This window comes from Triturus cristatus, chromosome 8 (genome assembly GCF_964204655.1).
Source record: "Triturus cristatus chromosome 8, aTriCri1.1, whole genome shotgun sequence".
NCBI classification, from domain to species: domain Eukaryota; kingdom Metazoa; phylum Chordata; class Amphibia; order Caudata; family Salamandridae; genus Triturus; species Triturus cristatus.
In genome coordinates this window covers 1121478981-1121492454 of record NC_140591.1, presented here as the reverse complement: position 1 = coordinate 1121492454, position 13474 = coordinate 1121478981, and the positions used below count along the sequence as shown (strand labels likewise).

Below are 13474 nucleotides of genomic sequence, written 5' to 3'. Positions count from 1 at the left end.
ATCAAAAAAAAGAGGAAACAGAATCAACCCACTCTTGAGTAGGAGAAAAAGAGGACTGTTCAACCCGAGGGGAAGTAAATTCCTTCAATATTTTATAAAGTTCTTTGCTCGAATGTGCGGCGTTATTTATACGCTGGGTTAAATAGATCTTTTTAGTCGATTTAATGTTTTTTATATAAATTAAATGAAAATGCCTATAATTCCTGCGATCTTCCTCGGTTTTAGTTTTCCTCCACTGGCGTTCAGCAGCTCGACTTAATTGTTTATCAATTTTTAATGCTGCTGTAAATCAGGGTGCGTTACAACAAACAAATGATGGACGGAATGCTGACAATGCAGACATTCTCCCCCAGTCAAGAGATCTGGGTTAAATCCATCGTTCTTTTGCCCACTACGCCACCCCAGTTCAGACATGGCCATATGCAAATCAGTCTTGACCCTGTGCCTCATGGGAACAGTCCAGCCCGAACTGCCAAGCCATGTCTTCCCTGGACCGGAATCAAGCATCCTAGGACCGGTTTCTGGCTATCAGCCGTCATCAGCCAGGATAGCTTGACTCCAGTGGTGAAGCATTATTTTTTACTTGAACCTTGGTAAAAGGGGCAGCTTTGTCCAGAGCCCGTGTAATGGCGATTTCAAAAGTGCTAGCAGCCAGATCCACAGTGTCTGTTAGACATAATTGTGGGGGTTCAAAATGTGCTAGAAAAGTGTCGGATGTTAACTTACGCCAGGGCCGAATCAAAATACTTTTATTCGGACCAGTTTTCCTATGTGTGCTTATAGGTACACCAAATTTTAAAATAAAATGATCCGTCCATAATACTGGACAAGGAGGTTCAATAGTCAATTTGAGGGAGTTGGTGAATATCAAGTCCAGTGTGTGTCCGGCTAAATGCGTTGAGCTAGTTACCCTCTGTATCAACCCTAGCATGTACTTTGCCCCAATTAAGTGGCCGGAATCGGTGTCTAATAGTAACTCCGCATGGTAATTAAAATCTCCAATTAAAAAAAAGTTGTCTGCAGCTAATACATAGGGCACTATTGTTTCCAACAAATGGTTGACAAATTGCGTCTTTGGTCCGGGAGGTCTATAAACTAAAGCTCTATTCCAGGTTTCCGAGTCCGGGACGTCTATATTAAAGATTAGTATCTCTAACATCGTAGATGTAAGAGACTCTAATACTCCAATCACTGAAATAATAATGTATGCATAGTTTGGACGGCTGTAAACAATTATTTGTGTTTTCTATTTGTTGTTTGTAATGTAATGTATATTTCAAAATGGAAAAAATATAATTTTTCCCGCTATTTTTACTCACGGGGACAGTATAAAGAGGCCTTGCAAATAAAATACTGACCTGTTCAGGTGGCAAATCTACATACGGTGTGTGTCACTGATTACGCCATTTCCTGCAACGGAGATGACTATTTTACCTTACAACGTTCCACTAACAGAGAGTTGCATATGCCGTTGTCATTTTAATAATGTGTGATTTCCAGGGCTGCGTTACCATGGCACGCGCAGCTGGAGGTGTATGCAGATGAAGAGGCTGCGCGCGGGCAACGGTAGGGCACTGTGGTTTTTTAAAAGATTAATGTGGAGACACACAATTTGGATTAATTCGAAGCAGAAGCTGGAAAAAGAGCACATTTTGATGTTCGGTGCTGTTTTTCCATCCCAGTTTGTACAAAATTCTGTAAAAATCGCTCGGGACTCGGGCTGACAGCAGCAAACGGGTGCAGCATCCAGTGGCAGAACTGACACGTGTTGCTCACGTCTGGGAAGCCGCATCTGTTGTTTTCATTTTTTTTTTTTTAACACGTTTTTTTATTGACACCACAGGAAAAGCGAAAGTGAAATGCCTGCTTCCCGGTCGTTTAGCATATGTATGCAAACTTTCTAAGCGATTGGGCAAGGCCGGAGATCGACCCCACCTCCCCCCCTGCAGGAGCAGCGCTGGGATGTGCTGGCTCAGGAGGCAGCAGCAGGGGAAGGGCAGACCGGAGCGCGCCGAGCAGGAAGACAGGCTCCAGTAGCGCCCCAGCCAGGCCGGGGCTCCCTCCCGCACACCGAGCACAATGAAGGCTGCCGCTGCCCTCCTGGGGGCCGCGCTGCTCTTTGTCCTGCTAGCCGCAGACCGCGCGCAAGCCAGTGAGTATTTTTCATTTTTCTCCTGTTTTGCTCTAGCTGACTTGCTCCCCTGCTACCAATGGGAGAGAGCCGAGGTGAGGCAGCAGCGCAGCCGGTGCATCAGCCCGGCAGGGCTTGCCTCTCGCTCCCGGGTGCCTGCTCGGCTATTCGGGGGTCACTTTACCCTCCGCAGCAGGAGGACTTCGTCCCTTGTCTGCGGCGGAGGGACCCTAAATGCGGGTGATGGAAAAGACAAAGGTAAAGATACGGCGAGTGTTCCCAACACCCACACACGCAGAAAATATCTGTTACTATTTCCCACCTGTGTTTAGGAAGGCACAATCACTCGCCCAGAACTAGGAAAATAGCCGATTTAGATACATTTCTCAGATGAGTCCTTTTAATTTATTTTTTCCAATGTCTGCGCTGGGACCTGTCCAAAGTATAACCCCGGTGTGTCCCTGATTTTGCCATTTAGTTTCACGGGGCCCATCGCACTCTCCCAGACCAAGCACACCAATAAATGTATGTACAGTTATCTTAAAATCGGGTCGACATACGTGGTGGCCAGTACTACTGATAAACAAAGCTATGATGTATTAAGGTGGAACTGATTTTGTTGGGTGGAAGAACGCTTCTCTTTTGGTAAAAACTTGGAACAAATAATATTGTTACAGTTTACAGAGAACCATGTTCTTAATGCCCATATACTAGCATGTCGACTTTTTGGAAGCAGTTATATATGTAAGCCATTGGGTTTTGTTATTTCCAGTATTTGAATAGGGACGTTCATTTTAACTGAAACAGTGAACAGCTTTTAATCTGTACGCATTTCATATGCAGTGGGATAGTAGCTTCAAGGCGCACGCTCATGAAGTCTTGGGACTGGGTTGAATTAGTAGGGTACAGCAATGCAACGGGTCTTCAACAAGCTGGAAAACTTTAGGGGTGGGGACTCTTGTCATGTGTAGGTTTCAATGGTTGTTTACCTTACAACGGATGGCATGTGCATGGTTCACTTTAGACTTTAGCTCTTTAGACTTTTGTCCTTGAAGTCAAGGACCAACTAAGTAATATTTGAGGGCTTTGGATCCCAACAATGTTTTACCATAAACAGATGTTATTCCTATGGGTCATCGATTGAAGTTGAAAGGCCTCTACACTGGGCAAATATCAAGAGTGAGTGGCACTGCATCAATGCGTGTGATGGTTGTGGCTTTTGCGCATCTGCCTCATTATGCTGCTGTCCATGGGAGGCCTACAAGATGAGATAAAGTGCCCCGTATATATTAAACATATGAATACCTGCCTCATTGTGCCCCAGTCTATAAGAGGCCTACTAGCTTAGTTAAAGTGGCTCTAAAATGTCGGTGGTGTAATTGTCCGCAAAACAAGTGGTGCTTCCTGATGGTGCATTATCTATATCCAATCACTGTGGCTGTATGATACCTATCCTCCACCAGTGTCCTTGTTTCATTGTCATCTTTCTGATCTCTTGGTACCAGCTATTGTCCTTCCGGCCAACGAGGCTACTCAGTTTCTGCGCAGTCGACAGCGAAGGGCCAACCAAATCTTTGAGGAGACCAAGCAGGGCCACCTTGAGCGCGAGTGTGTGGAGGAGAGGTGCAGCCGTGAGGAGGCCAGGGAGGTCTTCGAGAATGACCCAGAGACGGTAAGAGGAAACCCCTCCAAAGGGTACATATTAGTACTGTTTCAGCCTGTGGTAGGTAGCCTAACCAAATGATCTGGATTTTCATGACATTCCTGTTTTTTAAACATCTTTGTGGCAAATTTCTGTAAGTTTAGCACATTATGGTTTTCAAGGGGGGTCAGCTACACCGAGAGTTGTGGATCTTCCTGTGTACCAGTGCAGGATTAACGAGTGTCCCCTATCAGAAAGTATTATAATGAACGCAGATGATACTGTGAGATTAAGTTGCATTTCATTCACACGCATTGTATTTTTTGTGTTGGTAAGACCTGCCCAATAAGTCATTCTCTGTTCAACAGTCCATGCAAATTCGTTGTCCTACTTCTATGTTTGGGGCCAGTCCTGTTTTTTTATTTTGAAAATATGGTCCCCATTAGCTATGGCCAAATGCATTCTATTTTGAGTTGTGTTTTCATGGCATAACTGGAAACTGCTATCTATTGACCTTCAGTCACAAGACATTTTGGCCAGTGTTGGGGTGAAGAGTTAATCTTTTATTCATAGTACATCTGAGTGTTATTCTAATTTTTCCTTAGATTCTTGTATCTAGCGTTGTGAACCAGCTGGCATGTGTGTTTGAGTACAATACTGGCATTTTTTGGGAAGGTGTGCTAATTTTCCCTCATAGTCAATACAGACCACAACTTTGTAATGAGGCAGCTGACATATCCGAAGGATTCCAGGTTTGCTCATGGTGGTATTGTGTTTAACTATAGACCAGACGTCTTCAAAGTGGGTGGTGGTCTCCCCTTGGTGGGCTGGTTTAATCTCAGGAGGGTCACCAGGAACTGGTCAAGAAACGTATCGTACTGAAAACTGTTTTTATAGTGAAATAAACAGAATGGTAGTGAGCTGCACTGTAATTGTAGTAGGCCATCAGTAATAACTTTTGTCACTTGTCCTGGCTGGAAGTAGGGGTTAAAGGGCAGGGTGGGGAGAGGGGGCTCCAAATAAGCCTCAAAGTTCCTCCCTTCCTTTTATGATAAAGAATCACAATGCAGATACCCTTAGACCTTAGGGAGACCTGGCTGCCCATAGTATGTGAACAATCACGTATTTAATGGTTTGTTTAAAATTTGTTTAATTGCTTAATATGTTTCGAGCTGTCAATTTTATGGAATATTGTGAACAAATGTTTGTTGTTCGGGGGGCCTGATGACTCGGCATTCCAAAGGTTGAAGACCACCTCAATAGACTGTACAGTGTCAGTCTGCTGCTAGTAGTAAAAAGTCTGGAGTGTAGGAGTGGCAGGTGCTGTATTGGTTTTCATGTTTTATGTCTGGTCTGTAGGAAGCCTATAGTCCCTTTTCATATCAGTTTGGAAGGATCAGGGTACTGAGGTTTTAATTGCACACACTTTGATAACACACCCAGTTAAGAGGACTTTTTTGACAGAGCATAGTGCTTAAGTTCTGAACATTTACTTACTTCTTGCTTTGCTTTTCTGTAAGTGAAACAAGCAGGTTTCGGAGAATCCCGGCCTATAGACAGGACTGAGGCACGCTCAAGCAATAAGATTGCTAAATTTGTGCTTAGCCTTCTTTACTCTGTTGTGTAGTATAGATTTATGTTCCGAATTATGATTGCTCAAATGTGTTTCTGTTGGTGCGCACTGTAAAGCCAGTTATCTATAGACCCAGAGTGTCTCCCATTAATTGCTCCTGTTCTCGGTCTGCAAAATAAATATATTAACTGCTGTTGAGAGCTAGTATCTGATTTCAATAATTTTTAACTCTTGTTATGATAAACGCATTCCCTTGTTATCCTAGTCTTCTGACGATCCAGCTTTATACCCTTTCCATCACAGTAATTCGCTTTTGAAAACATATGAGACAAAAATGTTTATTTTACTTTAGTGATGAAAGATATATATCTCCCACCTTACATGACTTGTTTCAGTGCTCGCAAATAGTTATTGCTTTGTCCACTGCTCACCAGTGCTAAAGTTCATGTAATTCTCCCCTAAACATGGTAACTATGATGTACACCCAATTGACATACTTAGAGTACCTGTAAGTCCCTTGTAAAGTGGTATACCATATACCCAAGGCCTGTAGCCTAAATGCTACTAGTGGGCCTGCAGCCCTGATTGTGCCTCCCACACAAGTAGCATTTTAAACCTGTCTCAGGTCTACCATTGCAGGGCCTGTGTGTGTAGTTTACTTAAAATTGGCATTTAAAACTACATGCCAAGCCTTAAACTCCCTTTTATTACACAAAAGTCACCCCTAAGGTAGGCCCTAGATAGCCCATTTAGCAGGGTGCTGTGTAAGTAAAAGGTAGGACATATACTGGCAAGTTTTGCATGCCCTAGTAGTGACAAACACCCAAATTCATTTTTCACTACTGTGAGGCCTACTTCTCTTATAGGTTAGCATTTGGAATTCCATAATACACTTTTAAGCTGTAATAGCTGCATAATCTTTTATATCTTTGGAATGATAATGCTAAATCCTATTTATGGTATGGGTGGATTTAACATTACTAATTTAGTAATGAAATTTTTAGAAAGTGGGCATTTCTCTGCTCTTCTCTATGTGCCTGCAGCCTGTCTACAATACAAGTCTGGGGTGTGTCCCAATACATGTCTGGGGAGGGTGACAGCTACACTTTGTGCATTCCCTCTAGACAGCCACATACACTGGAATGGTAGGTGTGACAGAGCACTCAAGTGCATTCTGATAGCTCTTCCTGGGCAGGAAGAGAGAAGGTAACTGACACACCTGAACAGACTGTTTCCTGTTTCCCACACAAAGGGCTGATTACCCCCCTGCTGATATTCTGGAGCCAGGGCTGGGAAGAAAGGCCATGTGTGCACCGCAAAGACCCTTCTTTGAAGGCACCCCCCTTCAAATCCACAGCTGGGTATAAGTACTGGGGCTCTGACCTTACCAAGATTGTATACTACTGGACCTGGGAAGAGCTCTGCCAGGAGTAGAGACTGCTGTGCTACAAGGATTGCCATTCTGCTTGACTGCTGCCCAGGAATAACAGTTTTTCCGATTTGCTGTGCTACCCTGCTCTCTGATGATCTCTGACCTGAGGACAAAGACTGGACCCATCTCAGTTGAACCCAGAGTGACTCCAGAGTCTTTCTTGCTTTCTCCCTGTTCGGAAGTCTCAGGGCCATCAAAGACTTCCTGCAACAGCACCTTGACTCTGCCATCTAGGAGACCTTTCCTGCCAATTTGTGCCAGCCCAGTCTGGGGCCCTTGAAAAGTGACTCAGCTGTACAGAACCCTCAAAATTGATGCAGTGGTGCATTTTTCACTGATCAGAACAGACACATTGCCTTTTGACGCAGGAGCTGATTGATGACATCACTTCGACGGACTGCGCAGCTCGACGACAACCCCGTACCTACATCATAAAGGGGTTCCCCGTCACCACCTTCATCGCCTGCGCGGATCAGAACCGATGCATCGAGTCTTCGACTTTGATGCTTGCTCCATCCAAGGCACTTTTTTATCAGGACTTTCATGAGTCCTGTAGCTAGCCTGTCATTCTTCGCGGTTGGCCTGATATTTGAATTTACCCTAGTCCAGCATGACCTCAATTAACCCCTAAGCGCTCTTTGACTCTAAGCACTAGATCTCGATTTATTCTTCAAAATTTATAACTCCGGTTCTATTTATTGGATTCGTCGTTTCGTTCTTGCTTTACTCATGAAAACAATCTATTTTTCTAACCCTGTGTGGAGTATTTTGTGGTGTTTTCACTGTGTTGCTGTGTGTGTTAGTGTGTGTTTGTATGTGTGTTGCACAAATACTTTACACCTTGTCTCTTTAGATAAGCCTGACTGCTCTGTGCAAGGCTACCAGAGGGTGAGCACAGGTTATCTTTCAGTGTGTATTTAGCTTACCCTGACTAGAGGGTAAACAGCGTTTACTTCGCATGCGTTACTTTGCATGCCATTACAACGCGGACGTTAGTACGACCGCGTTGTTACTTTGCAAACCTTTACTACGCAAGTCGGAACAGCGACTTGCGTTAGGGGGGAGAAGGTGTTGGATTTAAAATCCAACACCTTCCCTAGTGTCCACATAGACTGGAGTTGGAATAGTAAATTATACTATTCCAACATCCAGCACCCCCTACTGCAATTCGTTGTTCCGAATTGCGTAGTAAAGGTATGCGAACTAACAACGCGGTCGTACTAACGACCGCGTTGTAATGGCATGCGTTCTAAACGCATGCTAAATAACAAGTGATATTCGACTAGAGTGGTGGTTCCTGCTTATACAGGGTGCATACTTTGACAACCAGAAACTCCAATCCTAACACTCAGGGCCACAGATGGCTGGTTCCGGTCTTTGGCTCCAACATGGCAATGTTAGTCTTTCTTTGTCTCCCGTTTTAATTTTTAGCATTCTACCCTCTGTGGGTGGAAATTTGTAATAGCATTGTAGCCTTCCCGCCTTGGGCTGTACCACTTGTAAAAGGGCCTCTTCCTTGATGTAGCTTCTCCCCCGCGACTCAGTCTTGTAATTGGGCTTCAAGACTTTTGATAACTGTCGCAGCCCTCGTCATTGTTGCATAATGCTATATCAGAACATAGAAATTTTGAGAGTTCCAATGACTGCTGGTTTAAAGCTTCTTCTCCAAAGTTTCAATTCTTATCTTCCAATCTCTCCTTTTATACTTTAGGACATTCTAGACCCATTTAGGGAATGTGCTAATATCATTATTGCCCTTCTGCCAGCCGATAAAGCCTCTTTCCTTCTTTAAGGGCCCTGGGCAATGGCTGGAACCTCCAACTCGGGTAGAATTCCACCCATCTCCTTTTGTATGTTTGATACAATGCCAATGACGTCGGTCTCTTGCTGGCCACATGATCCAAGCTGTATCTCACTGAAATGGCCCAACAAGGCTGACACTGGTCAGGGGGTGCTTGTCTCCCCTTCTGGAGGGGGCCTCGCTTGCAGTTCGGGATGGAGTTTTATGAGCAGCAGGGTTAGTAATGATTTGCATAGGGCTGGTCTGTGTCCAGAGCTGTACAGTGGGTGAAAAACAATGGATTGCAGTGATACTAAGAGTAATAGTCAGTGGTTTAGACTACCTGCAAGTATTTCTCCACTCACCTTTTGTGTTTTTTTGATGTGTGACGGCCACTACAGTATCATTTTTTTGCGTTGCGTAGAAGCCTAGCAATGTCTAGCAAGCATAGTTGCACTTGGTTGGGTGTTTACTCCCACAGTCACGCGTTTTTTTTTGTGGACAGGTGAGGTTGGAGGGAATGTATCCAGCAGTGAAAGTGCAGTTTTTTTTTATCTTGGATTTGAGTCAGGCGGGGGACGTGCCTCGACAGGCAGCTAGCTGCATAAGCCCAGGGTGTTGCTGCTACGCTTATCTGCGAGGACGGAGAGCTCAGTTGTTTTGATCCAGTAACTATCTCGCACACCAATTCGTTGGAATCCGGACTCGCCACTGTTCTGACAAGGGATGGCATGGAACATTAACAAGGAGGGTATCTGTGTTAGCCCAACACATACCTCCGATTGCTATCTTTAACGGTGGAGACACCTTCCTTGGGCGATTAATCGTCTGAAGACACAACATGTGCGGTCCAGGGGCGTGGCTTGGCCAGTATGATTGGAGGGGGGGGGGGGGGGGGTAGCTTCGGATTTCCCAACAATCACGCTGGGTCATCTTTTTAAACACACATTCTGTTAGCAGCATGGCATGATGGAGGCTTAAGGGGCAGTGGAAACAGAGAGGAGTGTGAATTATTAGGGCTACTTTAACGCAATATTTTAAAACGAATCAGCATTTCTTAAAGCTTTCAAAACATAGAGAAGTGTGTGTGTGTGTGTTTTGTCTGTGTGGGCATGTGAAAATCCCAGGTGAAATGTGACAGACACTCTACATTACCCGACTAAAAGCACTTGTACTCCACTTTTTGCCACGGAATACATATTTTATGGCGATGTAACCCCCCCAAACACCCCCTGGAGCTACGCCCTGGGTGAGGACCTGAAAGCTAGCAGCCAAAATGTGTTTGGCAACGCTGTCTTCTTTGCAAGATCATTTACTTTGTTTTTCCCTTTAAGAATACAATGTAGTTCAATTAATTTTTCAGTCCTGGTCTAAACACAGGTATCGGTGTTTTCCCCCCTGAATCTGTGATTAAAGAGAGATGCTTGGCTCGCCACCTGCAGTGAGGTAACAGCAGGGTCACCCCCACGCCCCTCCCACTTGCCCTGGCTGCATTAAAGAAAGCCAGCATTTTAAATGATTGTAAACAGCCACGCCTTTCACAGCGATTCGCGTGCTCCACCCCAAACATCAAACGCCTAATTGTCTTCCTTTGAGTGCTGTTTTCCAGTTGTCCGTGTTCCTAGGCCAGTGCCGAAAGGGACGGCTTCGGGAACAAACATTTCTCTTGTCAGAAGCTTCACAATCTCATTGGGGGGGGGGGCGCTGACCAGCACTGGTCAATTGTGTAATTATAAATTAGAGATGGCTCACTCAGAACACGAAAGGACAAAGGCTGCTTTCATCTTTGAGCTGCTGATGTGAAATTAAATGTTGTGCAGATGCAAGGTCAGCACCCACTGAAACAGAAAAACAAAAGCATAGCGCCTGGCAATGATTTGAAACAAATGTGAAATTGTACGCTGGCTGCAAAACGGCTCATGGAAACGTGCTGCTCTAAAGACACTCACAAAACAACTCTTAATAACAGTTATTCGAGCAGATACCTTGTACACGGTACCATGGCATATCACTGTTTACAGTGACGTGTATTTGAAGATCAGTGGTACCCAGAGGTCTGCCTGTCCGCGAGCCTTTGGAGTCTTCAACAACACATGACGCCGTCGTTGGGGGAAACATTAGGCTGCAGGGCTATTAGCAAAACGAATTAGCTTACAGGCTGTCGTTGTACCGCTCATTAAGCTCTCTCAAATCCAGTCTCAGAGATTAATTACTTCCGGGTCAATGTCATTTGGCTCTGGGTCAAACTTAAATATGTTAAGGTCAACCCAAAACGGGTGCAATTTCTTCATCTTGGATGGAGTGACGTTTGTGATCTTTCTTTATATCCTGGGGCTCTTTGGTAGCTTACTTTTCTGTTCTGAAGGAGGCCTGCTTCGCCAAAGGTTGCATTAGTTCAGTGATAGGCCTACAGTGACTGACACACTGGGAAGATTAAAACTCTCATTCATCAAATGTTCAGAGCTGCTATATGCAAGATTCCTTTCATGGTACGTCCTCCAACTAGGTAAAATCTGCTTAGAAAGGAAGCCATTACTTATTAACCTGCACATATGTACACATTTCTCAGATTTAATTATGACTCAGTCCTCATAATCGCAGTAATGTTCATTGGTGTTTTCAGCACTTAATAGTTATTTTGTATTGACTTTCAGCTCAATATCGCACTGAAAATGTTGCTAAGCCACTTCGCAGTGTTAGATGAGCAGATGAAGGCTCAGTTGTCTATTTGATGAGATTGATGGAGGAAATGTGCATGCAAATTTATGGATGAGAAAGGCAAACTGAAGTGTCAATTGTTTAAAAGTAACTAAGTTCCTTCAAAAAATTGTAATGAAAGGTGATCATGAGATTGAGGGCTTGTTGAGGTTCTTCCAATAAGTTGGAGGTAGAAAGTATAGGTAGTATCTTTGATCATTTCACCTAGCAAACCTGGATTGTTGATGGTTGCATTTTCCGCCTCCTCTCCATGATTCTCTGTTACATAATATCTCTCTTCTCAGAACTGCCATGCCACACTAAAATATAATTCTTAGGTCCTAAGATCACAAAGGAATTTCTCAGCTCCACACAAATGTTCATCAATCTTTGCAAAGACAGTAGTGTCACACTCAGCTTCCAGTGTCACACTCAGTTTCCATTGTATCAAGAGTTCTTTTGGGAATCAGCTAAAACCACCTCTCCGAACTGACCATAAAAGTATCAAGAAAAAACGAATCTAGCCTGACAATTAATCGACCAACCCAAGAGAAGAATCAAAGCTATTGTCGGCTAACAATAGCAGAGAAACCAACTTTTTTTTTTTTTGTTGCAGAGTTTTATATAGCGCAAACTTGACCCGAATCCAATCAGGTATCAGAGCGCTTTACATAGCACCAGTTACGTTACATGAGGACACACATTCATTTTTTGTTAGGCACAGGGAGATTACGTGATTTGCCCAGAATCACAGGATGTTCAGCGTCATTGCCGAGACTCGTACCCAGTTCCCCAGGTCCGAGGTCGAGCGCCCTAGCCGTTAGGCCAACTCTCCGTGGGACCTTTCAAAGTGTGCCTATGGAAACAGCCACTCAGCAACAGCACTTAACCTAAAAATGCGCAGCACAATTGAAACTGAAAATTGTCAGTTATTGGATATAGCCGAGACCTAGCTGTATTCCAGTGCCCATGCCATGTTTGATGAGCTACTTGGTTGAGGATACAAAATCTGTGGTAGTGTCCAAGCAGATATTTCTTATTGGAGACTGTAGGCATTGACCATAATTTGCATGGTGAAAGCCCAGTTGTGTTAATTCACTGTTTTTGCTCACTGTGGAACTCTGTGCACTTTACCCCACTAACCAGAGATAAAGTGCCTGTGCTCCCCCTTTAAGCGTAATGAAATTGATGTATACCCCATTGGAATATTTAACTTGCCTGTAAGCCCCTAGTATTTGGTACAAATAATACGATGAGCCTGTAAGTTAAATGTCACAAGTGGACTGCAGCACTCATTGAGCAATCCACTATAGTGACTGTGCAAACATGACTGCGGGCCTACCACTTCTAGCCCCAAAGGTAAACCCATTTGCATCCGTCCACGTCTTGACCGTGGCCAGCGGCAGGATCCCAGGTCCTCTCCCTCCTGACACAAATCCCTGCTGTGACCATCCCTGCCCTCTACCCTGGCCACATCTGCACAGGCTGCTGCCTCATCGCATCACAATACATATAGTGAGCGTTTTCCTGCATGTCCTTACACCCATCTGTCACTGCACATGCACCAACAGCACCCAACACCGCACTCTCTCGCACTCACATAGTCCTGCAACCGCTCACACATCACTCCGCACTCACATACATGCTCTTCACCACCTGCTCACTCATGAAACACACCACAGAGATATGAGACCTGCTGCATGACAAATCCCCGGACCAAGCCCGAAGTTTGAATGGCCATCATCCACAAAAACACCATCAGCTGCATAACCTCCAGAGACACATCATCCTACATCATGGAACACCTGGCGTTCAACCTCCATGTCACAGCCAACTTCACCCTAAATGGCAATGTCCTCTACAGACCACCAAGACCACGCACCAACTTCACCGACACCATCATGGACTTTGTCACAAAACTCACAAACGATGCTAGCAGTAACATCATGCTTAGAGACCTGAACTTCCACCTGGAAGACCATGCCAACCCCAATGCAAGAGCACTCATTGAAGACATTGGAAGCTTGGGCATCACCCAACGAGTAAAGGGACCAACCCGTGTAACTGGACACCCCCTGAGCCCTATTTTCACCAATTTCAGCAGTATCCAAGTTGACAAGCCCACACCAGTCCCCTGGACAGACCACGCCCGTGTCAAGTTCAGAATCCCCATCCCGGTCCAAGCACATGCACCACTGCCGGACCAGCCTGCAGAAACT

The 13474-nt window shown here is 44.7% G+C and overlaps 1 protein-coding gene across 2 annotated transcripts in view; it reads left to right on the top strand.

Moving 5' to 3' along the window:
- The first annotated feature begins 1923 nt into the window (after positions 1–1923).
- The window catches only part of GAS6 (growth arrest specific 6), a 290215-nt gene continuing 278664 nt past the window's right edge, over positions 1924–13474 (top strand). Inside the window, exons 1-2 of one of the 2 annotated variants that reach the window (XM_085622736.1) lie at positions 1924–2152; positions 3637–3803. In XM_085622736.1, coding sequence (XP_085478862.1) covers positions 2080–2152; positions 3637–3803 — 240 coding nt within the window. In that variant the 5' untranslated portion in view covers positions 1924–2079. The remainder of the gene's footprint in view (positions 2153–3636; positions 3804–13474) is intronic. The other variant, XM_085622737.1, reaches the window with a different exon arrangement.